General features: G+C 39.1%; 1 protein-coding gene across 1 annotated transcript in view; it reads right to left on the reverse strand.

Moving 5' to 3' along the window:
• Window positions 1-22,563, reverse strand: part of LOC103524645 (glutamate receptor 1-like) — a 152,434-nt gene that overhangs the window by 37,107 nt on the left and 92,764 nt on the right. The window contains exons 2-5 of the mRNA XM_017449693.2: window positions 21,326-21,453; window positions 20,450-20,579; window positions 15,358-15,490; window positions 1,881-2,001 (exon numbers count right to left, since the gene is read on the reverse strand). Coding sequence (XP_017305182.1) covers window positions 1,881-2,001; window positions 15,358-15,490; window positions 20,450-20,579; window positions 21,326-21,453 — 512 coding nt within the window. The remainder of the gene's footprint in view (window positions 1-1,880; window positions 2,002-15,357; window positions 15,491-20,449; window positions 20,580-21,325; window positions 21,454-22,563) is intronic.

The raw sequence follows: 22,563 nt of genomic DNA on the forward strand, positions 1-22,563 counted from the left end.
TCTAGAGAGAAGGAAGGAAGCACCAACTACACAATTGCAAAATAGTTTTAGTTCAGTTTTTCCTTTGAGAACCAAAAAGTTTCCTCTATTCTTCATTCCAGACATTATTGTATGCTATCTCCCTCTCTCTCTCTCTCTCCCTCCCTCTCTCTCTCTGTTTCATTATCTCTCTCCCCTCTGTCTTCTTTTCACACTCTCCCTTTGCCTATCTCCATATACCTGCTCTGTCTCTCTCTAATATTTCACCCCCTCACTATTTCTGTCTTTGTCTCCTCTTTTTTTCAGTTTTTCCTTTGAGAACCAAAAAGTTTCCTCTATTCTTCATTCCAGACATTATTGTATGCTATCTCTCTCTCTCTCTCTGTTTCATTATCTCTCTCCCCTCTGTCTTCTTTTCTCACTCTCCCTTTGCCTATCTCCATATACCTGCTCTGTCTCTCTCTAATATTTCACCCCCTCACTATTTCTGTCTTTGTCTCCTCTTTTATTTCTCTTTCTATTTTCTCTCTCTCTCTTTTCATGACTCTTTCTTTCCCTATGGAAACCGATTCGCTGCATATGTGCACCAGAAAGAGTGAAAAATAACGAGAGAGTGAGAGATAATTAAAATCCCATAAAACCCAAAACGAGAGAGTGAGAGAGAGAGAAATTATTTCTAATTAGAGGTATTATTTATGGAAATACTTCGTTTTACATATTTTCAAATGACGGAAAGATTCCTAGGGTGAGAGATAATTAAAATCCCATAATTAAAACCCATAAAACCCAAAACGAGAGAGTGAGAGAGAGAGAGAGAGAGAAATTATTTCTAATTAGAGGTATTATTTATGGAAATACTTCGTTTTACATATTTTCAAATGACGGAAAGATTCCTAGAATTTTGTATTTCATTCACAAATGAAATAATTCTGATTACCACCTACCTAGGTATGGTCGATAACACAAATTAAATTGAAATTTGCCTGAGGTTTTGCGAAAATAAATGAGAATAATTAAAATCTATTATAAATACCTACCTAATTAATAGGTACCACAGTCAGAATAATGTATTGATTTTTGAAATTCCCGCCTACAAATTGCGGGCTCGATTCCCAACCTAGCTATCTTTATCACAAACAGAAAGGGTTCGTTCTTGGAACGACTCACAGTCAGAATAATGTATTGATTTTTGAAATTCCCGCCTACAAATTGCGGGCTCGATTCCCAACCTAGCTATTTTTATCACAAACAGAAAGGGTTCGTTCTTGGAACGACTGGCTTTCTCCTGTCCTTTTCTTTTCCCTTTCGATGCGATGAGACCATAAACTGGAACGACTGGCTTTCTCCTGTCTTTTTCTTTTCCCTTTCGATGCGATGAGACCATAAATTAGGACATTGAAGAACATTTTTTTCTTATGAACGCCGTGAATCTTTGTAATTATGCAATGTGCAAGGAATAAAAAATGGTGGAGATGTCTGATTTACCGTTTTCCTTGTGAACATCGGAATGTGATTTAGGTAGGGTGAGTGTAGCACCTATGGTCAGGTTAAGGATTTTTTGCATGTTAAAAAAATCGTACCTGCTAGACCGTTATAGCTACATTCGACATCACCTAAAACAAGTCTAACACTAACAGTCACTAACTTTTTGACCTTATAAGCTCGGAGACTGTGTCTGGAACACGTCGGGCTTACTCTAAGGTCAACAAACATTTGAACTTTCAATAAGAACCTAACGGTAGTAATAGTAGGCCATATTTGTTATTCAACTTACCAATCCGCTGAGTAGATAGTGGTAAGTTCTCTTGCCCAGCGTTCTTACTCTAAGGTCAACAAACATTTGAACTTTCAATATAAACCTAACGGTAGTAATGGTAGGCCATATTTGTTATTCAACTTACCAATCCGCTGAGTAGATAATGGTATGTTCTCTTTCCCAGCGTAACTTTTCTGACGTGACTAACTACAATCGCCTTGGCCATATCTGTCGCGCAATCCAGGACTATGTGCTTGAATCCCCATCTGAAATCGGGATTAGGAAATAATATGTCAGAATGTAGGAAGGTCCAACACAGGACTTGAGAATAATCTACTTATCTTTTTAAATATTTAGGATCGAATTAATTTTAAAATGAAATTATCTACAACAGCACTACACATTATGAGACCCATATTTGGAAAATGGGGATAATTATGTCCCTTTTTGGCCACCGCCTTGGCCATATCTGTCGCGCAATCCAGGACTATGTGCTTGAATCCCCATCTGAAATCAGAATTAGGAAATAATATGTCAAATATGTCAGAATGTAGGAAGGTCCAACACAGGACTTGAGAATTATCTACTTATCTTTTTCAATATTTAGGATCGAATTCATTTTAAAATGAAATTATCTACAACAGCACTACACATTATGAGACCCATATTTGGAAAATGGGGATAATTATGTCCCTTTTTGGCCACCTGAAGTGAGCCACACTTCAGGTCATGCTATGACACAGATCAGCGAACAGCGACCCCAATGGCCAATGAAACATGCTCTCATCTTTCAGCAAAAAAATAATAAAATGCTTCAGGTCCCATCTGCAGTCGGAAATTTACAATGGATTAAATGAAGCAAACACCTGCTTTCTATCTAACAGGAAGTTGTGGTGACCGAATTTCAAACCATCGATAAAAGTTTTTAGTGCTTTCAGGGGGGTAGTGTTATAATTTTGGGATTTTTGGGGGTGATTTTATAATATTAGCTAGATATGTATTTCGGGGTTTTCAGACAAATCGCTGAAATTTAGTAGTGGATTTTCTCCTTTAAAGTGGTGTTTTCTGCAAAAATAGCTCCTCTATTAAGGGTAAGTACCCTAATAAAAAAAGAAAAATAATATAGTATTTGGACAGGAGCCATCGTTTTCCCTACCAGCTATTTACTATTACTAGCTATTCGATAAATAATTGACCAGTTTATACTGTTCAAAAAAAGAACGAACGAAAAAAGAAAAAGAAGGAAAAGGAAGAAAGAAAGGAATAAAGAAAAACCTCAATTGTGTTAAGAATGTTAAGATTCTCCAAAGTGAATGATTGTCATTGTCACAAATGTCGTTCCACGAATAAATAATAGGTACCACCTCCCTAAATTTTATGTCTTGACCTGGACTTGAACCACCAACCTCCTATACCGTACTCCACCTCCATCACACCCTAACCACTACACCACTAAGGTCGGTAGAACACAACCATTTCATTCAAACCATCCATGGTCAGATTGGTCGGTTTCAATTTGGCCCTAAAAGTTAACACCCGTGCTAATCAGGGGCACATAAATTTATCTCTGCAGCAGTAGACAGAAATCTCGCCATGTTTGAGATAATTCAAACCATCCATGGTCAGATTGGCCCTAAAAGTTAACACCCGTGCTAATCAGGGGCACATAAATTTATCTCTGCAGCAGTAGACAGAAATCTCGCCATGTTCGAGATATGGCCGAAGATAACATGCAGGAATTACAAGATCTTTGAAGATAAAGGAGAGGGGAAGGAGAGAGATAGCTAAGCGAAAGAGGGAAGGAAGGAAGGTGGGGATGAGAGAAAGAAGAAAATTCATGGGGAGGGAGAGACAGAGAGGGAGGAAGAAGAGAAGGAGCTAGATAGAGCTATAAAGGGGGAAAGACTGGGGAGAGAGAGAAAGAGAGAGAGGAACAGAGAGGGGAGGATAGAGAAAGGAAGAAAAGGGGAGGATAGAGGAAGAGATAGGGAGGGAGAAATAGACAGAGTGAGAGGGAGAGAGGAAAGAGAGGAAAATCTAATCGGATGGGACAAGGAGGGAGAAAGATGAGAAAGATTCAGTAAGAGAGGGAGAATCAGGGAGGGGAAAGGGAGGGAGAGAGAGGAGAGGGAGGGAGAGAGAGTTCATAAATCTCCATGCATGAGACAGCTAGATATCATGAGAGATTTAGAGGGAGATAAATATTCCTAGTTCATCTCTTTCTAGCTTACAGTCCCTCCCCCTTCTCTCTCTCTCTCTTTCTCCCCCCTTTCCCTCTTTCTCCAATTCTTTCTCCATCTATCTACGTCCCTCTCTTCCTATCTCTCTCTTTCTCTGTCCCTCCTCTCTCTCTCTCTCTCTTTCTCCACCTTTCTCATGTTCTATCTGGTATGACTACCACTCTCCAATTGACAATCCTTTCATAGGCCTAGCTAGTTTTACGTTTTGCCGGTAACATAAAATAATAAAACTAACTCACCTGTCCAGTAACTCCAAGTCATGCAAGAAGTCGATGGCTTCAGATACGTTCTGTATTCGCCTCACCGTTACAACCTGAAAGCTGTCACTGCCAGGTTTGAGACTTTGGTAGATCTGCTGCAGACGAAGGAGACCTGTAACCAGAAGATCAGAGAAATAGGTTTACCACTCATTCTATCACTCCTCTACAATTGCATGGTAAAGTGATTGTTAACCTCGCGAGAATGCTCGTAGATTTTTACTTTTTTGGGAATAGTATCCGCGAAACAATTCAAATAGTAGATGTAAGCAGCAGAAGAAAAAGAAGGAGGAGGAATAGAAGAGGAAGGAAAGCGAAAAGAAGGGTGGAAAATCACCGAGGAGGAGGCAGAGGAGGAGGAGGAGAAGGAGGGAACGGCAAAGGTGTTCCAATAACTTCGAGTTTGCAATATTTGCACTGGAAAAATATAGATATCTGTACCTATTACCTACACATAAAGAAAAAGAAGGAGAATGAATAGAAGAGGAAGGAAAGCGAAAATAAGGGTGGAAAATCACCGAGGAGGAGGAGGCAGAGGAGGAGGAGGAGAAGGAGGAAACGCAAAGGTGTTCCAATAACTTCGAGTTTGCAATATTTGCACTGGAAAAGTATAGATATCTGTACCTATTACCTACACATACATACGTGCAGCCAGATATATCTATTTTTCTCTAACGATAGCACAGAAATAACTATCCCCCTAACATAACTACTATCCCCTCTAACATTATACCAGACAAAACTATCATGCTATCTGGTAATGGGCAAGGTGTTGTCCGAAGTGTTATGGAAGCAATACGTGAACATTAAACCTACACATACATACGTGCAGCCAGATATAGATATATCTATTTTTCTCTAACGATAGCACAGAAATAACTATCCCCCCTAACATAACTACTATCCTCTCCAACATTATAACAGACAAAACTATCATGCTATCTGGTAATGGGCAAGGTGTTGTCCGAAGTGTTATGGAAGCAATACGTGAACATTAAATTCAAAATGGTAACATAACTATTATCTACTATCCCCTCCAACATTATACCAGACAAAACTATCATGCTATCTGGTAATGGGCAAGGTGTTGTCCGAAGTGTTATGGAAGCAATACGTGAACATTAAATTCAAAATGGCGCACACAGCACTTATTGAAACAGAGTCATTCCGTTTTATCACCTCACAAAGCTCTTCACTCCCTTTTGGGCGGGAAAATGAGAGAGCATTGTCTCTTCAGGAATACAATTGGGTATCAAGACTATCAAGGCCAGCCTAGTTGGCTTGGTTGGGATATTGCCAGCTTAGTAAGGTAAAGCGTCTGCCTTGTAAGCGCTGGGTCACGGGTTCGATTCCCGCTCGGGGCGGATCCACCCTACTACAGGGTCTGGTAATCAGATTGTAGGTACAGAATGTCGAAAAGAGTCAAGAGCTCAATTCTCTGTTTTAACCCTGGAACTAGGGCACAATCGACAAACTAAAAAGAGAAAATTTCAATAGCAATTTACTAATGGTCTTCTCTAGCATTGATTCTTGTTCTTTTCTCTCAACCTCTTTCCCTGTCTCTTACTTTCTCTCTCTCTCTTTCTCTCCCTGATTCTTCTCTTCCTTTATTCTCCACTTCTTCTTCTCTGCTTTAAATAAAGACATTGAATTGTTCTAATAGGTAACAGGTGTGAAATAGTTATTTTTACTAAAACAGAGAGATGATCAAGAAACTACAAGAGAGGAAAAACTGCCATAATGATCGCCAACCTTCAATACCTAATTGGAAACGGTGTGACAAGAAGAAGAAGAAGAAGAAGAAGAAGAAGAAGAAGAAGAAGAAGAAGAAGAAGAAGAAGAGAGATGATGAAGAAATGAAAGAAGAAAAGGAAGACGACGACGACGAATAACGAGGAGGAAGAGGAGGAGGAAGAAGGAGGAGGAGGAAGAAAGAGGAGGAGAAAGGAGAAGAAGAAGAAGGAGGAGGAGAAAGAGAAGAAATCAAAAATAGGAAGGAGAACAACAAGAAATAGCCAGGAGAAGTAGAAGAAGGAGGAGGAGGAGTAAGAAGGAATAAGAGAAGGAGGAGGAGGAGGAGTAAGAAGGAATAAGAGAAGGAGGAGGAGGAGTAAGAAGGAATAGGAGGAGGAGGAAATTGGAAAGGTGTTTCAATAACTTCGAGTTTGCAATATTTGCATACTGAGGAGGTATCCCCACAACCTACATATACGAGTACCGATCGAATACCAACCAGGTAGGTACAGTACGTTTAGTACAATCGTTATGTTGATAGATGGAGTTGGCATTTGAGTGTGTGTAGGTATAATACTAACTTGGAATCGTGTTTCTCATACCATTTTTTAACACCCCAGAAGGAGTAAGGTCTAAAAATAATATGAAAGGATGCTCTTGCAATAGCTCGGAGCAAAAGATGAAATGTATTTCAAGATTTTCAAGTGGTATGTGTTTACAACTTGTAATAAATAAGAATGTACAGGGGGGATCAGGCAATTTTGTATGGACTTAAGCTGTTTTTTTTTCTGAAGAGGTTTGATAGAGGGAACTGTAACTGCTAAGGTTTTATCGTCCCGAATGCGAAGAGAGAAGAATTATAGGAGAAAACCAGCCGTTACGACAACGAACCTTATTTGTTTAGGTAGAATTCGCCCCAGGGCCTGATTCAAAACCGTCCTAGCGCTTACAAGAGAGGCACTGACTTCCAAGCTAACTGTTTGATTTTAACTTTTTCTAATAGGTTTAAGTAAAAGGGACACCCTGTATAAAATAGAGTTTGCTAGGAATTTATACGTCTGTATAGTTATCCTGTAGGAAAAATGAAATGTGGGTCAGCAGAATTTGTCCCGGGGGAGTTTGCAGAATAAAAAGTTAACTTGGATGGAAAAAAGCTAAATAGATTTCACAATTTAACTCCACAACTGCTAATGTTCATCAGTATTCTGATTAACATTTAGCTATTTCTGCTATTATGTACCTAACTTAAGTAGATTATACAGTTCAGGCGATTCTAATTATATAGGTATGTAGGTATATGTACTTTTCTATTAGTTTTTCTTCCTTTTATCTTTTCCTTCTTTTATCTTGATTACTTTTTTTTCGTATTCATTATTATAGGTATTTAGAATAGGTACCTACTTATTTGTACATACCTAAGGTTGAAAAAAAGGGGTCAAATAACGCAATCTATATAGGTATGAGTATTTGAAGAAAATCTCATTTTATGGAAGAAATGGATTTCCTATATTTTTTCTACCAATACTATGACATGCAAATTGTTCCTCTGTTCAAAATGGACGTCTAGGACCCTCGCCGCCATTTTGAAACCCTCGTTCTGTGGGGTTCGTTTATCATTGATTGATTTTCGTCCAGGGAGAAATTGTAGAGGCTTTACAACCCTTTATGTAATTTGTAAAGGCTCTGCAATCGATGGGAGAAGGAGAGAGAAAGATGAGAAAGATTCAGCAAGAGAGGGAGAATCAGGGACGGGAAAGGGGGGGAGAGAGAGAGGGGAGGGAGGGAGAGAGAGTTCATAAATCTCCATGCAAGAGACAGCTAGATATCATGAGAGATTTAGAGGGAGATAAATATTCCTAGTTCATCTCTTTCTAGCTTACAGTCCCTCCCCCTTCTTTCTCTCTCTCTCTCTTTCTCCCCCTTTCCCTCTTTCTCAAATTCTTTCTCCATCTATCTTTATCCCTCTCTTCCCAGCTCTATCTCTCTTTTTCTCCACCTTTCTCATGTTCTATCTGGTATGACTACCACTCTCCAATTGACGATCCTTTCATAGGCCTGGCTAGTTTTACGTTTTGCCGGTAACATAAGAAGTCCTTGTCTGTATCAAGTACCTGCAAAGGTACGAATAGGAATATGTATGTAGTATGTTACAGGCAGCAAACAAATAAGTAAATAATTTTTTGAGAGATTTGATAGAGGGAACTGTGACAAAAGAGGTCCCGAAATCGAGGAGAGGATGGTATGACAGGAGAAAGCCGTCCGTATACCGGGAAGGAACCCTATTGATTAAGTCTTCAAGATATGTTATTGAATAGTCGTCCAGAAAAATAGCCAAATTCGAAGTTTCGTCCTCCCCCACATTCTCGTGCAGGCTTACATAAAATGTCGGCTTGGAAATTTACGATCCCGGAAGAAAAGTTCCGAGTAAAAAGCTTGTAAAATAGGGAAACTTGGGCAGACATTTTTTTTTTTTTTTTTTAAACTAAAATATTTTTACTACACAAAAGTTTCTCATATTGGCAATCTACAATAATTTATGCCATACAGACATGTTTCTCTCAACACATTCAAAGCGAAGAAAAGATAATAGAGAAAGAAAGAGGGAGGGAGACAGAGAGAGAAGGTGGAAGAGGGAAAGAGAGAGCGAGAGGGAGAGATAGAAGAAGGGAGGGAGAGAGAGAAATAAAGAGCGAAAGAGAGAGAGAGAGGAGGAGGAGGAGGAAGAGAAGGAAAGAGAGAAAGGGAGAAAAAGGGAGAGAGAGAGAGAGGATAATATCATCGTGTGTGAAAACATTTTACAGTTTACTGTTTCTTTGCATACAATTCCCTTCCTTCTCTCTCTCTATCTCTCCCCCTCCCTCTCTCTTCTCTTTCTTTATTTCTAACATTTTCTTAATTCCTTTTCTTTTTACCCAATAAAATTTTCGCTGATACCCTCTTCGGTTCCTTGCAGTAAGAAATCATTTTTTCCCGTAAGCAACGTTTCGCAACGCTTCAATATCCGTCAGTGAAGTGACCATCTTGGGGAATCGCTTTGTTGCTGGCATTTTCCGGTGAGGTTAATGAGAGTAGACGAATCGTCTGTTGCTGAATGAAGAGTAAAATTTATCGTCAATAGTGCCAATACCTACTTGGCTTAAATCTAGGTCATAGTTTGTGTTAAAACCAACCCCTTTAACCCAAAGAGAGGCTTAAAAAGTTTTTTTTTTTTGACTTGTTGTTCGTTCAGTATGTCGATGTCGGTGTTCTTTTTTGGTATTCCTAACTTTTACATTAGATTTTCCTACAGTATTATTCGGCCCATCAACACCGAACGTGTTGGACTTAGAACTCAATATAAATACATAGGTACATACTACACATACATAGAAATACATAGATAACTATTCTCCTCCCTCTGTCTCTTCTCTATATTTGTATTGAGTGTAAATCTCTCTCTTCTCCTTATACTTTTCTTTATATCCCTCCCTCTTCTTCTTTGTCTCTATCCCTCTATTTCTCTCCCTTACTCTCTCCCTTTTTCTCCTTCCCTCTAATCCGTTCTTTGTATTAAGTGTAAATCTCTCTTCCTTCCGTTCCCTCCCTATTTTTCTCCCTCCTCTCTTCCACTTTTCTTTATCTCCCTCCTTCTGTTTCCCCTACTTCATCTTGGCCCCCTCCCATATATGATCTTCAAGTGAAGTTGAGTCTTCATTAGTAACAGTTCTATGACCTGACCTCTTCGTACCCAAGCTCGATTATGGCAGCCTAGTTAGCATGGAGGGTAGCGCGTCTTCCTTGTAAGCGCTACGTTGCGGGTTCGATTCCCGTCCGGGCCATTTTTTTCCTAATCATTATCGGAACTGCTGGATTTTTCCTATCCTGTCCTCTCCGATTTTGGGACAAAAACTTCAGTTGTTACAGCTCCCTCTATCAATGTAAGCTCTAGGCCGCGGGTTCGATTCCTGCCCGGACGGATTTTACCCTGAACGGATACTGTTCGTTCTCGGAACGGCTGGCTTTCTCCTATTCTGCCCTACTTTTCTGTCTGATTTTGGGACGATTCGGGTCTTACAGTTTCCTCTATACCTCAAAAATAAATAAAAAATTATAAAATAAATAAATAATGATAAAATCTTATTAATAAGAGAGGTTTTCTGTTTGTTTGTTTGTTTGTCTGTAAGAGGTTGTCGTCTAAACGGTAAGTCGTAGAAACTTGAAATTTTGTACACAGGGTCATATTTTTATGGCGGTGGTTATAGGCTAGGTTAATTTCCTAAAGCCAGCCGTTCGCGAGTTATTCAAGAAATTCGAAATTTTTGGCCGAAAACTGAGCGATGCAAAGCTCGCGGGTATCCAGACCATAAATTAGGGCATTGAAGAACATTTTTTTTCTTATGAACGCCGTGAATCTTCATAATTATGCAATGTGCAAGAAATAAAAATTGGTGGAGATGTCTGATTTACCGTTTTCCTTGTGAACATCGGAATGTGATTTAGGTAATGCGTCGGTAGGTACCTAATATTACTAACTTTTCTCCATTACATTATTTCAATAATTACCCATTATTTATTGTCTTTTAGAGTTCTTTTATAACGTCATATTAAATAAATTTTATAACTTAAATAAATAAGGTTGAAATTCCATGCTCGGCCGGGATTTGACCCGAGCCCTCCTATTTACCAAGCGGGCGCCTTGACCACTACACCACTGAAGAACTGAACTCTATTTTCTTGTAGTCACTTCACTGGAACAGAACTATACATCATAATCTCGTAGCTTTCACATTGTGCTAACTTCTCTCACATCTCAATGATTCCGCTTCAAATACTTCTTGCTAGCTCTTCATTACGTTTCCCCTCTTCCTCCCCTACTTCCCTTCTTCCTTCCCTACTTCTCTTCTTCCTTTCCTTTCCTTCAATTCTTTCTTCCTCTCTTCTTTCCTTCCTTCATTATTGTACTCCATGTGTAGTGTGTAGTGTATTATACCTCTTCTAATAATATCTCTATACTTCTCTTCTTCCTTTCCTTTCCTTCCCTCCTTCCTTCATTATTGTACTCGCCTCTTTGTTCCATGTGTATTCCTTTTCTAATATCTCCTATATTTTGAACAATTTCCACGTACCTATCTTTGTATTGAGTGTAAATCTCTCTCTTTCTTCCCTATATCTATTCCTCTCTCTCTCTCTCTCTCTCTCTCTCTCTCTCTCTCTCTGCTTTTTTTTTAATGCTGCACAGGTTTCGGTTCCATACACTAATGTTGAGTCTCTCATGACAAAAGACGCGCAAAATCTGGTGACCCCTCATAGAACATCTCTTTATTTTGTTTGACCAAAAATTCGGAAGCAAAATGTACCTCTAACGTCGCGTCGCTTCGGTCTTAATTGGTGGAGTTCACCGTCCATTAGGCGATAATCTACCCGCCTTCTCACACGTCAGGCAGCTTAAGTGGGTCCGGCCAGCTACCAACCATTTCTTGGAAACGTTACAGATTTTCAGATTTCTGTAGATGAGAGAAGAAGAAATCTCTCATTTTCCGTTCCCAATGATACTTCCGTTGAGATACAATTTTCATTTCTCTTTCTCCTCTTCTTCCTCCTCTTTCTCCTTCTCCTCTTCCTCCTCCTCCTTCTTTTCTTCTTATATTCCTCCTTCTTTTCATTCTTCTTCTACGCAAGAGAGTTGCTCAATCTTATTTTCCTCCTCCTCCTTCTTCTACCTCTCCTCCTCCTCCTTCTTCTTCTTCTTCTTCTTCTTCTTCTTCTTCTCCTTCTTATTCTTCATTTTCTCCTCCTCCTTCACCTTCTCCTTTCTTTTCATCTCCTCCTCTTCTTCATCCTTTATCTTTATCTTTTCGTTGCCTCTCCTCTTCCTCCTCCTCTCCTTCTTCTTCTCTTCCTTCTTTATCTTCTCCTATCCCTCCACGGGTTCATCCTTTCCAACATTTCCCCCCACATCTTCTACTTCATCTCCTTCTTGTTATTTCTCTTTTCTTCTTCTTCTACTGCTCATCCTCCTCCCAGTCCCCTTCTTCTCCTTCTCGTTTATCTTGTCCATCTACTTTCTTCATTTCTTCTTTTTTTACTTTTTTTGTATGCTCTCTCATTTAACGGGGAACATGTTTGATTGCTTAAGTAATCACTGTTCTATCTCTTGTTTCTACATTTTTTTCTTCTTTCCTCATACTCCTTCCTTTGCTTTTTCTACTTCTTCTTTACCTTCTTCTTTTCCTCTGGTCTGTTCTATTTTTGTTTTTCCTTTCCTCATACTCCTTCCTTTGCTTTTTCTACTTCTTCTTTACCTTCTTCTTTTCCTCTGGTCTGTTCTATTTTTGTTTCCTTTTTTTATTGAACTTTTTTTTTTTTGTCTATACACTTTGCTTTTTCTCTTGCAATTTGTTCTCTGTCCCTCTGTTCCACCTATCTTGGCTGGGTATACGGTTGATGTTCTTTTTTTTTTTTGTAACAAGTCTTGATGTTATGTTTGTTTTTATGTCTCCCTCTGCTTTGGCTTTCATTAGCTGTTTTATTCTTCGGTAAGACGTATGAAAGGTTCAATTTATTTAATTGACATTGGACTTTGTTTTGTAGTAAAAAATCACACATTTATTTTGTGTTTGGCAAGCCGGAGATTCCTGGTTCAATCCCCGGAGGGGTCAATTTTTTCTCTCCTTTATGCTTTGCATTTCAGGTGCACACAGTCCTGTGACATTACCTATTTATTATTATTATTTTTTTTTTATTCAACTGCGTCAGCAAAATGTACTATATAACGTGTAAGTTTAATAATAGTTAAGAGATAATTTTACCTATAGCTTTTTAGCTTCTCACCATGGCTAGTTTTTCAATTCATGGTTTGAAACGTTGAGACATTTTCAGCTTTTATCAGGTAAAAACTTTCTTGGAGATTCCCCTGCACCCTGTATATGCAATAAAATACAAAACTTACTAGACTTCTCTCATAGTAAAACAAAACTTGTGTATTCAGAAAAGTTTCGTTTATAAACAATGTTAGTTTCGGACAAAGAATATTTTTTTTTAAGAGATTTGATCGAGGGAACTGTAATTGTTACTTATAGGTCTTTTGGTCTCAGGGAATTGTAACTGCTAAGGTCTTATCGTCCCAAAAATGACAAAGAAGACAGGATAGGACGAAGCCAGCCTTTCCGAGAATGAACCCTTATCCTAAGCAGATAAGGTTGGTTTTCGGAAATTCTGGCTTTCTCCGATCCTGTCTTCCTTCTCTCTTCTCTTTCTCGACGAAAAGACCTTAACAGTTATAGTTCCCTCTATCAAAACTCTTTTTTTAAGTGCCTTTATGGAACAGGTTCCTGTCTTCACAATTTTCTCGGCTTTACATGATTACTTCGAGTAAAAAAATCTGCCGAGAAAGCTCAACGTTCGCAATTACCCTCACAGTTTGACTTATTAGGGCGGATTTTTTTTTTCTTTTTTGCTGAAGACAGCAAAAAAAAAGACAGGTTTTTCTCTTATCTACAGCCTAACAGGAGATACAAAGAACTTAGAGTCTAGTACACTGTAGAGCAGGGATTCTCAAACTGTGGTCCACGGACCACTGGTGGTCCGCGAGAAGGTTTCAAGTGGTCGATGAGGTGGTCCCAAAAGAAGAGAAAATTTTTAAATTTCTATTCAAAAATCCATTTTTCCCCTAAGTTGAAAGTACCTATACCTATCTCTTCACGTATTTTATTGTATTTTCATTAAATAAGAAAAGGGGGCTGCTTAGTGGTTCGTGTGAAATCATGAAATATAAAAGTGGTTCGTGGCTTGAGCAAGTTTAAGAACCCCTGCTTTAGACTCTGCAGTCTGCAGTTACGTACACTGAGTACGACAGGTTTAATTTCTCTCTCACTTTGACTCTTTCTAGGTACATCTTCTTCCCCCTTTCTCTCTCTCTCTCTCTTCACCTTTTTTTTATTCTAGGTTTTCCTTTCTATTTATTTTTTTACTTTCTATTATTTTTTCACAGTTCCATCATCCATTTCTGACTTTTTCTCTCCAAGCTCACCATGAGCTCAGTTTTTGCCTGGTAAACATAAAGGAAACAGATAATATTTTTGCCTGGTAAACTTTTTTTGCCATCTCATTTACGGTTTCAAACGTCCGAGCACAAACGGTAGGCGTAGATAGTACATAATCACTAGTATTATGAGATTATGATCGAATAAACTACCAGAAGGTATACTAAAATTTACTTTTTATCTCATGTTACAGATCTTACACCGTACAGGCCCAATGCGTACGGCTCTAGAAATCAATCCAGCATTCACCACAACACCGGCATAAGAGGGAGGAATTAAGGAAGGAAGGAAGGAGGAGGAGGAAGAAGAAGAAGAAGGAGGAGAAAGATAAAGAGAACAATGTCACAAAAATCTAAAACATTTTCTACATAATTATGTAGGTAAACAAAAAAGGAGAGTTATAATGGCTTCACCTATAAGAGGAAAAGGAAGAAAGCTTGAAAAAAAGATAAAGGAGAAGGGAAGGAGAGAGATAGCTAAGCGAAAGAGGGAAAGAGGAAAGGTGGGGATGAGAGAAAGAAGAAGATTCATGGGGAGGGAGAGACAGAGAGGGAGGAAGAAGAGAAGGAGCTAGATAGAGCTATAAAGGGGGAGAGAGAGATATAGAGAGAGAGAGAGAGAGAGAGAGAGAAAGAAAGAGAGAGAGGAAGAAGCAGAGGAGCTAAACAGAGTTATAGAGGGAGGAGACCGGGATAAACGAAGAAAAGGGGAGCACAGAGGAGGAGATAGGGAAAGAGAGAGGGACAGATTGAGATAGGGAGAGAGAAAAGAGAGATCTAATCAGATGGGAGAAGGAGGGAGAAAGATGAGAAAGATTGAGTAAGAGAGGGAGAATCAGGGAGGGGAAAGGGAGGGAGAGAGAGAGGGGAGGGAGGGAGAGAGAGTTCATAAATCTCCATGCATGAGACAGCTAGATATCATGAGAGATTTAGAGGGAGATAAATATTCCTAGTTCATCTCTTTCTAGCTTACAGTCCCTCCCCCTTCTCTCGCTCTCTCTCTCTTTCTCCCCCCTTTCCCTCTTTCTCAAATTCTTTCTCCATCTATCTTCATCCCTCTCTTTATAGCTATCTCTCTCTCTCTCTCTCTCTCTTTCACTTCCTCTCTCCCTCTCTTTCTCTCTCTCTTTCTCCACCTTTCTCATGTTCTACGAGTGTCTGGTATGTATGAATTCCACTCTCCAATCGACGACTCTTTCATAGGGCTAGTTAGTTTTAAGTTTTTTTTTTAAGAGGTTTGATAGAGGGAACTGTAACTGCTATGGTCTTATCGTCCCGAAATCGAAGAGAGAAGAAAGACAGGATAGGAGAAAGCCAGCCGTTCCGGGAATCCCATCAGGATAAAATCCGCCCCGGGCGGGAATCGAACACCTGTCCAGTAACTCCAAGTCATGCAAGAAGTCGATGGCTTCAGATACGTTCTGTATTCGCCTCACCGTTACAACCTGAAAGCTGTCACTGCCAGGTTTCAGACTTTGGTAGATCTGCTGCAGACGAAGGAGACCTGTAATCAAAAGATCAGAGAAATAGGTTTACCACTTATTCTATCACTCCTCTACAATTGCATGGTAAAGTGATTGTTAACCTCGCGAGAATGCTCGTAGATTTTTTGGGAATAGTATCCGCGAAACAATTCAAATAGTAGATGTAAGCAGCAGAAGAAGAAGGAGGAATAGAAGAGGAAGGAAAGCGAAAAGAAGGGTGGAAAATCACCGAGGAGGAGGCAGAGAAGGAGGAGGAGGAGAAGAAGGGAACGGCAAAGGTGTTCCAATAACTTCGAGTTTGCAATATTTGCACTGGAAAAATATAGATATCTGTACCTATTACCTACACATAATGCTGGGGATCCTAGACTACCAATCTAGACCCGAATTTGTCATAATTGGACAAACCTTTCGGTAGATACTCGTACAAGGAAATACATGCCTACGAGTAAATTATAATTTCTTCGTTCTCGAAGGGCCTATCCCGGACCCTAATCTGAAAAGAGAGAGAGAGAGAGAGAGAGAGAGAGAGAGAGAAAGAAAGAATGTAAACAAAAAACGAACGTCATATAAAAAAAAACTCCGTTTGGCTTGTTCTTCTTTCGCTCTTCTGATTTCTTGGAAACGTTACAGATTTTCAGATTTCTGTATATGAGAGAAGAAGAAATCTCTCATTTTCCGTTCCCAATGATACTTCCGTTGAGATACAATTTTCATTTCTCCTTCTCCTCTTCCTCCTCCTTCTCTTTCTCCTTTTCCTCCTTATTCTTCTTATATTCCTCCTTCTTTTCATTATTCTTCTACGCAAGAGAGTTGCTCAATCTTATTTTCCTCCTTCTTCTTCTTCTTCTTCTTCTTCTTCTCCTCCTCCTCCTCCTTCTTCTTCTTCCTCTCCTTCTTATTCTTCATTTTCTCCTCCTCCTTCACCTTCTTCTCCTTCCTTTTCATCATCTCCTCTTCTTCCTCCTTTATCTTTCTCTTTTCGTTGCCTCTCCTCTTCCTTCTCCTCTCCTTCTTCTTCTCCTCCTCCTTCTTTATCTTCTCCTATCCCTCCACGGGTTCATCCTTTCCAACATTTCCCCCCACATCTTCTACTTCATCTCCTTCTTGTTATTTCTCTCTTCTTCTTCTTCTACTGCTCATCCTCCTCCCAGTCCCCTTCTTCTCCTTCTCGTTTATCTTGTCCATCTACTTTCTTCATTTCTTCTTTTTTTACTTTTTTTGTATGCTCTCTCATTTAACGGGGAACATGTTTGATTGCTTAAGTAATCACTGTTCTATCTCTTGTTTCTACATTTTTTTTTTTTTTCCTTTCCTCATACTCCTTCCTTTGCTTTTTCTACTTCTTCTTTACCTTCTTCTTTTCCTCTGGTCTGTTCTATTTTTGTTTCCTTTTTTGTTGAACTTTTTTTTTTGTCTATACACTTTGCTTTTTCTCTTGCAATTTGTTCTCTGTCCCTCTGTTCCACCTATCTTGGCTGGGTATACGGTTGATGTTCTTTTTTTTTTTTGTAACAAGTCTTGATGTTATGTTTGTTTTTATGTCTCCCCCTGCTTTGGCTTTCATTAGCTGTTTTATTCTTCGGTAAGACGTATGAAAGGTTTAATTTATTTAATTGACATTGGACTTTGTTTTGTTGTAAAAAACACACATTTTTGTTTGGCAAGCCGGAGATTCCTGGTTCAATCCCCGGAGGGGTCAATTTTTTCTCTCCTTTATGCTTTGCATTTCAGGTGCACACAGTCCTGTGACATTACCTATTTATTATTATTATTTTTTTTTTATTCAACTGCGTCAGCAAAATGTACTATATAACGTGTAAGTTTAATAATAGTTAAGAGATAATTTTACCTATAGCTTTTTAGCTTCTCACCATGGCTAGTTTTTCAATTCATGGTTTGAAACGTTGAGACATTTTCAGCTTTTATCAGGTAAAAACTTTCTTGGAGATTCCCCTGCACCCTGTATATGCAATAAAATACAAAACTTACTAGACTTCTCTCATAGTAAAACAAAACTTGTGTATTCAGAAAAGTTTCGTTTATAAACAATGTTAGTTTCGCGTTAGTTTTTCAACAATGTATGTATTTCCAGCGACACATGTGCAACTGGGGAACTAGCTAGGGGGATATTTAGAATTGCATGTGGATATTTATGCACTTTTTTGTCTGATATTTATTTTTTTTATTTTTATTATTTTTTTTTCTGTCGGGGAATAACCGGAAATAAAGCTTTAGGCTAAAAAAACCGATAGTAGTCTTCAAATCTACCACAAATAACAGAAATAATATATTTATTTTTCTTCTTCTGCCTCTTCTTCTTCTTCTTCTTCTTCTTCTCCTCCTCCTCCTCCTTCTTCTTCTCTTTCTTCTTCTCCTCCTTCTTCTTCTTCTTCTTCTTCTCCTCCTCCTTCTTCTTCTTCTTCTTATCCTCCTCCTTCTCCTCCTCCTTCTTCTTCTCCTTCTTTCTATGTTTCTTAGACTAGGAAGACTAGATAAGTCCCTTTTCCCCAGCAGTATCAAGGCAATAAAAAGCGGAAAATTTTTCGCCCTGCCGCTGACTAAAATGCTGAAAGAGGAGAAGACTTTTCTGATGTGATAAATTGCACAGAGTGAAACCAAACGCCCAGAGTCTGTGATATATTATCATCCAGCTATCTTCTCCTCCTTCTTCTTCTTTTTTTCCCCTCTGCCCTCTCCTTCTTTCTATGTTTCTTAGACTAGAAAGACTAGATAAGTCCCTTTTCCCCAGCAGTCTCAAGGCAATAAAAAACGGAAAAATTTTCGCCCTGCCGCTGACTAAAATGCTGAAAGAGGAGAAGGCTTTTCTGATGTGATAAATTGCACAGAGTGAAACCAAACGCCCAGAGTCTGTGATATATTATCTTCCAGCTATAGGATGTAACACAAGTCGGTATATCTTCCAGCTATAGGATGTAACACAAAAGTCGGTATATCTTCAGCTATAGGATGTAACACAAGTCGATATTGTTTCTTCCAGCTATAGGAGTAATATGAGTAATAACTAGATCAGGGATTTCCAACTTCCATGTGTATGCGGGCCACATGCTACATTGGAAGGTACTTCGCGGGCCACATACACATCCAGCTATAGGATGTAACACAAGTCGGTATATCTTCCAGCTATAGGATGTAACACAAGTCAATATTGTTTCTTCCAGCTATAGGAGTAATGTGAGTAATAACTAAATCAGGGATTTCCAACTTCCATGTGTATGCGGGCCACATGCTACATTGGAAGGTACTTCGCGGGCCACATACACAGGGGAGCAGGCCCACGGTAAGTGTAGGTAGTACATAATCAGTAGTATTATGAGATTTTGACCGAATAAACTACCAGAAAATATTAAAATATAACTGCAGAAGCTTCAAAGTAGGCCCAATATACACAGCAGAGGGGGCTGCAAAGTTGGAAAAGTGCAGAGGGTACAAAGTAGTCCTTTGTAAACTGCAGGGGCAAAATCTTGTTTAGCTACACGAGAAAGCTATGTGTCACCCCTTAGGACAATTTTCCCTCTTTTTTTTTTCTCCTCCTCCTCTTCTTCTTTTTTCATCTCGCTCTTAAAGCGGATAATTTATTGCCTGAGAGAGACAGAGCATCGCAAGTGTTGAGTCCTGGCCGGTCATTAATTTCCTCTCTCTCTTGCTCTTTCACCAAGACCATCTCTCCCTCTTTCTCTCTCGCTACTATGTGTCCTTTCTCCAGCTCTCTCTCTCTTACAGTGTGCTTTATATGAACTTTAATAACAAATGCGTCTCCTTGGATTTACACAACTTTTTTTTCATTATGGTCAAGGGAGTGACAGAGAGAGAGAGGAGGGAGAGAGAGGGGGGGGAGAGAGAGAAAATGTCTTCCTTTTAAGGGACCAAAGCTGTAGGTACATCTGGAAGACACTAGCAAGAACTCCTAAAAAGTTACTTTTTCTCTGTTTTACTTAAGTAATTAGGTGATAATTTTATTACAAATGTATACCTAAAAACCTTCCTGTGAATGTTGCACCATTCACCATTTTCAAATTTTACTCCTTAAAGGGCTAGACTCGGTAAGCTTGAAAATATTTTCTTTTTTTTTTCTACCTCACATTCTCCTTCTGAGAAAAAATCTTACGGTTTATAAAAATATAAAGGAAGCTTTTCTTAAAGATTTAGAAGGAAAAAAGTTTATTTTGTTCAGATGGAAGAAAGATCAAAGGGGAGAACAAGAAAATGTCAAGAAGTCACAAAGATCAGGTACCAAAAGGAACGGAAGGAAGGGGGCTGTCTTTCTCTTCAGTACTTTGGTCTGCCATTAAATAATTTCTGTAAGGATTGTAATATATTTGTAATGTTCTAACCTTTTTATTTCCAAAACTGAGTTCAAAATATTACTGCAATTTTACAGAGGATCGAGCTTTTTTTTAAATGTTGCACAGGTTTCGGTTCCATACACTAATGTTGAGTTTCTCATGACAAAAGACGCGCAAAAATTCTGGTGACCCCTCATAGAACATCTCTATATTTTGTTTGACGAAAAATTCGGAAGCAAAATGTACCTCTAACGTCGCGTCGGTCTTACTTGGTGGAGTTCACCGTCCATTAGGCGATAATCTACCCGCCTTCTCACACGTCAGGCAGCTTAAGTGGGTCCGGCCAGCTACCAACCACGCTCAACATTGCTTTCAATGATCTCTCGGGAACTGGTCTGCCTTCAGGCACACTCCATTTGACAGGGGTAGGGGTCTAGGTTTTCCTTGCCCTTGGGATCAATTTGAAGAAACCATTTACTGATGAACATTTGTAATGAAACGGGTACAGAGTCAAAGTGCTAGCGCAACACTTCGAACATTGAAGAGGCTCCCCTTCTCTCTTTTTTCCGAGTTTTTCCTCTAATAAAATTGCGGTTGACCTCATTTCTCATCGCAAAATCTAATACATTATGTTCGCCGTACAAAAAGGTTGGGATAGATTAGGTAACTTACCGTCATGCGAGTCGTACATGTAGATAATGTTCTTCCAGCCATAATATTTGACGGTATCTATGATGGCTTGGTGATAGTCAGGTCTCATACTGATGGCGTAGTCTAGGAAACCAGATGAAGGCGCCAGAACCTGCGTGGTACAGTCAAAGTGCTAGCACAACACTTCGGACATTGAAGAGGCTCCCCCTCTCTCTTTTTTCCGAGTTTTTCCTCTAATAAAATTGCGGTTGACCTCATTTCTCATCGCAAAATCTAATACATTATGTTCGCCGTACAAGATAAGAGTCGAGAAGATTCTTCTGCTTTATTTGTGGTCGGAGGACAATTGGATAAAGTACAATAGTCTGGTATGCAAAAAGGCGAAATTCTTGCTTTTGCTTGAGTTCTTCCTAGAAGCTCTTGCATCAATTCTTCTAATAGCTGGATTAGCTGAGATGCTTTTTTGTGGCTTGTGGACGTAGCATTGTGGATTAGAGGTGGTACAAAAATCACTATTCATTATCTGTGGTAAAGCTGAGATATCGAAATCAAAGATGGAAGGAGGATATGATTGGAGAAAGCCAGACATTCCAAAGTAAAGTTCTCTCCAGGCGATAATAATCGAACCCGTTTTTTAAAGCTTTAATTTCAGGATTGTGACAGTGAGCTCTTCCACCCAACCGGCCTGATCATTTTTATAAATATCACAGCGTTACAAGAGCATCAAATCCATTTTTTTTTTTTTTTTCATTTAGTCTGTGATCTGTGATGCCGCCATTTTTTTTTTTTTTTTTCTGTTTTCAATAACCTACCCCTTTGCTCAGAGCCACAAAGCTAATATACCTGTAAACTTATAGTTTCCAAAAAATTACCTATGGGCAAAAACTCATCTCTTACCTTCTCTGGGAACCAAGGTGTGATGAAGGGCATCTGAAACGTGTTGCTGTAGGAATGGAAAGTATCGAACGAGTCTGGACTGACCGCCCCCAACATACTGAATACACCGCGGGAAAACTGGTTGCATACTGAAACAAAGAAGACATTTTGGATCATTACTCGAGGTTTTACTCAGCAAAATCAGCATCTAAAGGACAAAGAATATTTTTTTTTAAGAGATTTGATCGAGGGAACTGTAATTGTTACTTATAGGTCTTTTGGTCTCAGGGAATTGTAACTGCTAAGGTCTTATCGTCCCAAAAATGACAAAGAAGACAGGATAGGACGAAGCCAGCCTTTCCGAGAATGAACCCTTATCCTAAGCAGATAAGGTTGGTTTTCGGAAATTCTGGCTTTCTCCGATCCTGTCTTCCTTCTCTCTTCTCTTTCTCGACGAAAAGACCTTAACAGTTATAGTTCCCTCTATCAAAACTCTTTTTTTAAGTGCCTTTATGGAACAGGTTCCTGTCTTCACAATTTTCTCGGCTTTACATGATTACTTCGAGTAAAAAAATCTGCCGAGAAAGCTCAACGTTCGCAATTACCCTCACAGTTTGACTTATTAGGGCGGATTTTTTTTTCTTTTTTGCTGAAGACAGCAAAAAAAAAGACAGGTTTTTCTCTTATCTACAGCCTAACAGGAGATACAAAGAACTTAGAGTCTAGTACACTGTAGAGCAGGGATTCTCAAACTGTGGTCCACGGACCACTGGTGGTCCGCGAGAAGGTTTCAAGTGGTCGATGAGGTGGTCCCAAAAGAAGAGAAAATTTTTAAATTTCTATTCAAAAATCCATTTTTCCCCTAAGTTGAAAGTACCTATACCTATCTCTTCACGTATTTTATTGTATTTTCATTAAATAAGAAAAGGGGGCTGCTTAGTGGTTCGTGTGAAATCATGAAATATAAAAGTGGTTCGTGGCTTGAGCAAGTTTAAGAACCCCTGCTTTAGACTCTGCAGTCTGCAGTTACGTACACTGAGTACGACAGGTTTAATTTCTCTCTCACTTTGACTCTTTCTAGGTACATCTTCTTCCCCCTTTCTCTCTCTCTCTCTCTTCACCTTTTTTTTATTCTAGGTTTTCCTTTCTATTTATTTTTTTACTTTCTATTATTTTTTCACAGTTCCATCATCCATTTCTGACTTTTTCTCTCCAAGCTCACCATGAGCTCAGTTTTTGCCTGGTAAACATAAAGGAAA

This window comes from Diaphorina citri, unplaced genomic scaffold (assembly GCF_000475195.1).
Source record: "Diaphorina citri unplaced genomic scaffold, Diaci psyllid genome assembly version 1.1 scaffold110, whole genome shotgun sequence".
Taxonomy (NCBI): Eukaryota; Metazoa; Arthropoda; class Insecta; order Hemiptera; family Psyllidae; genus Diaphorina; species Diaphorina citri.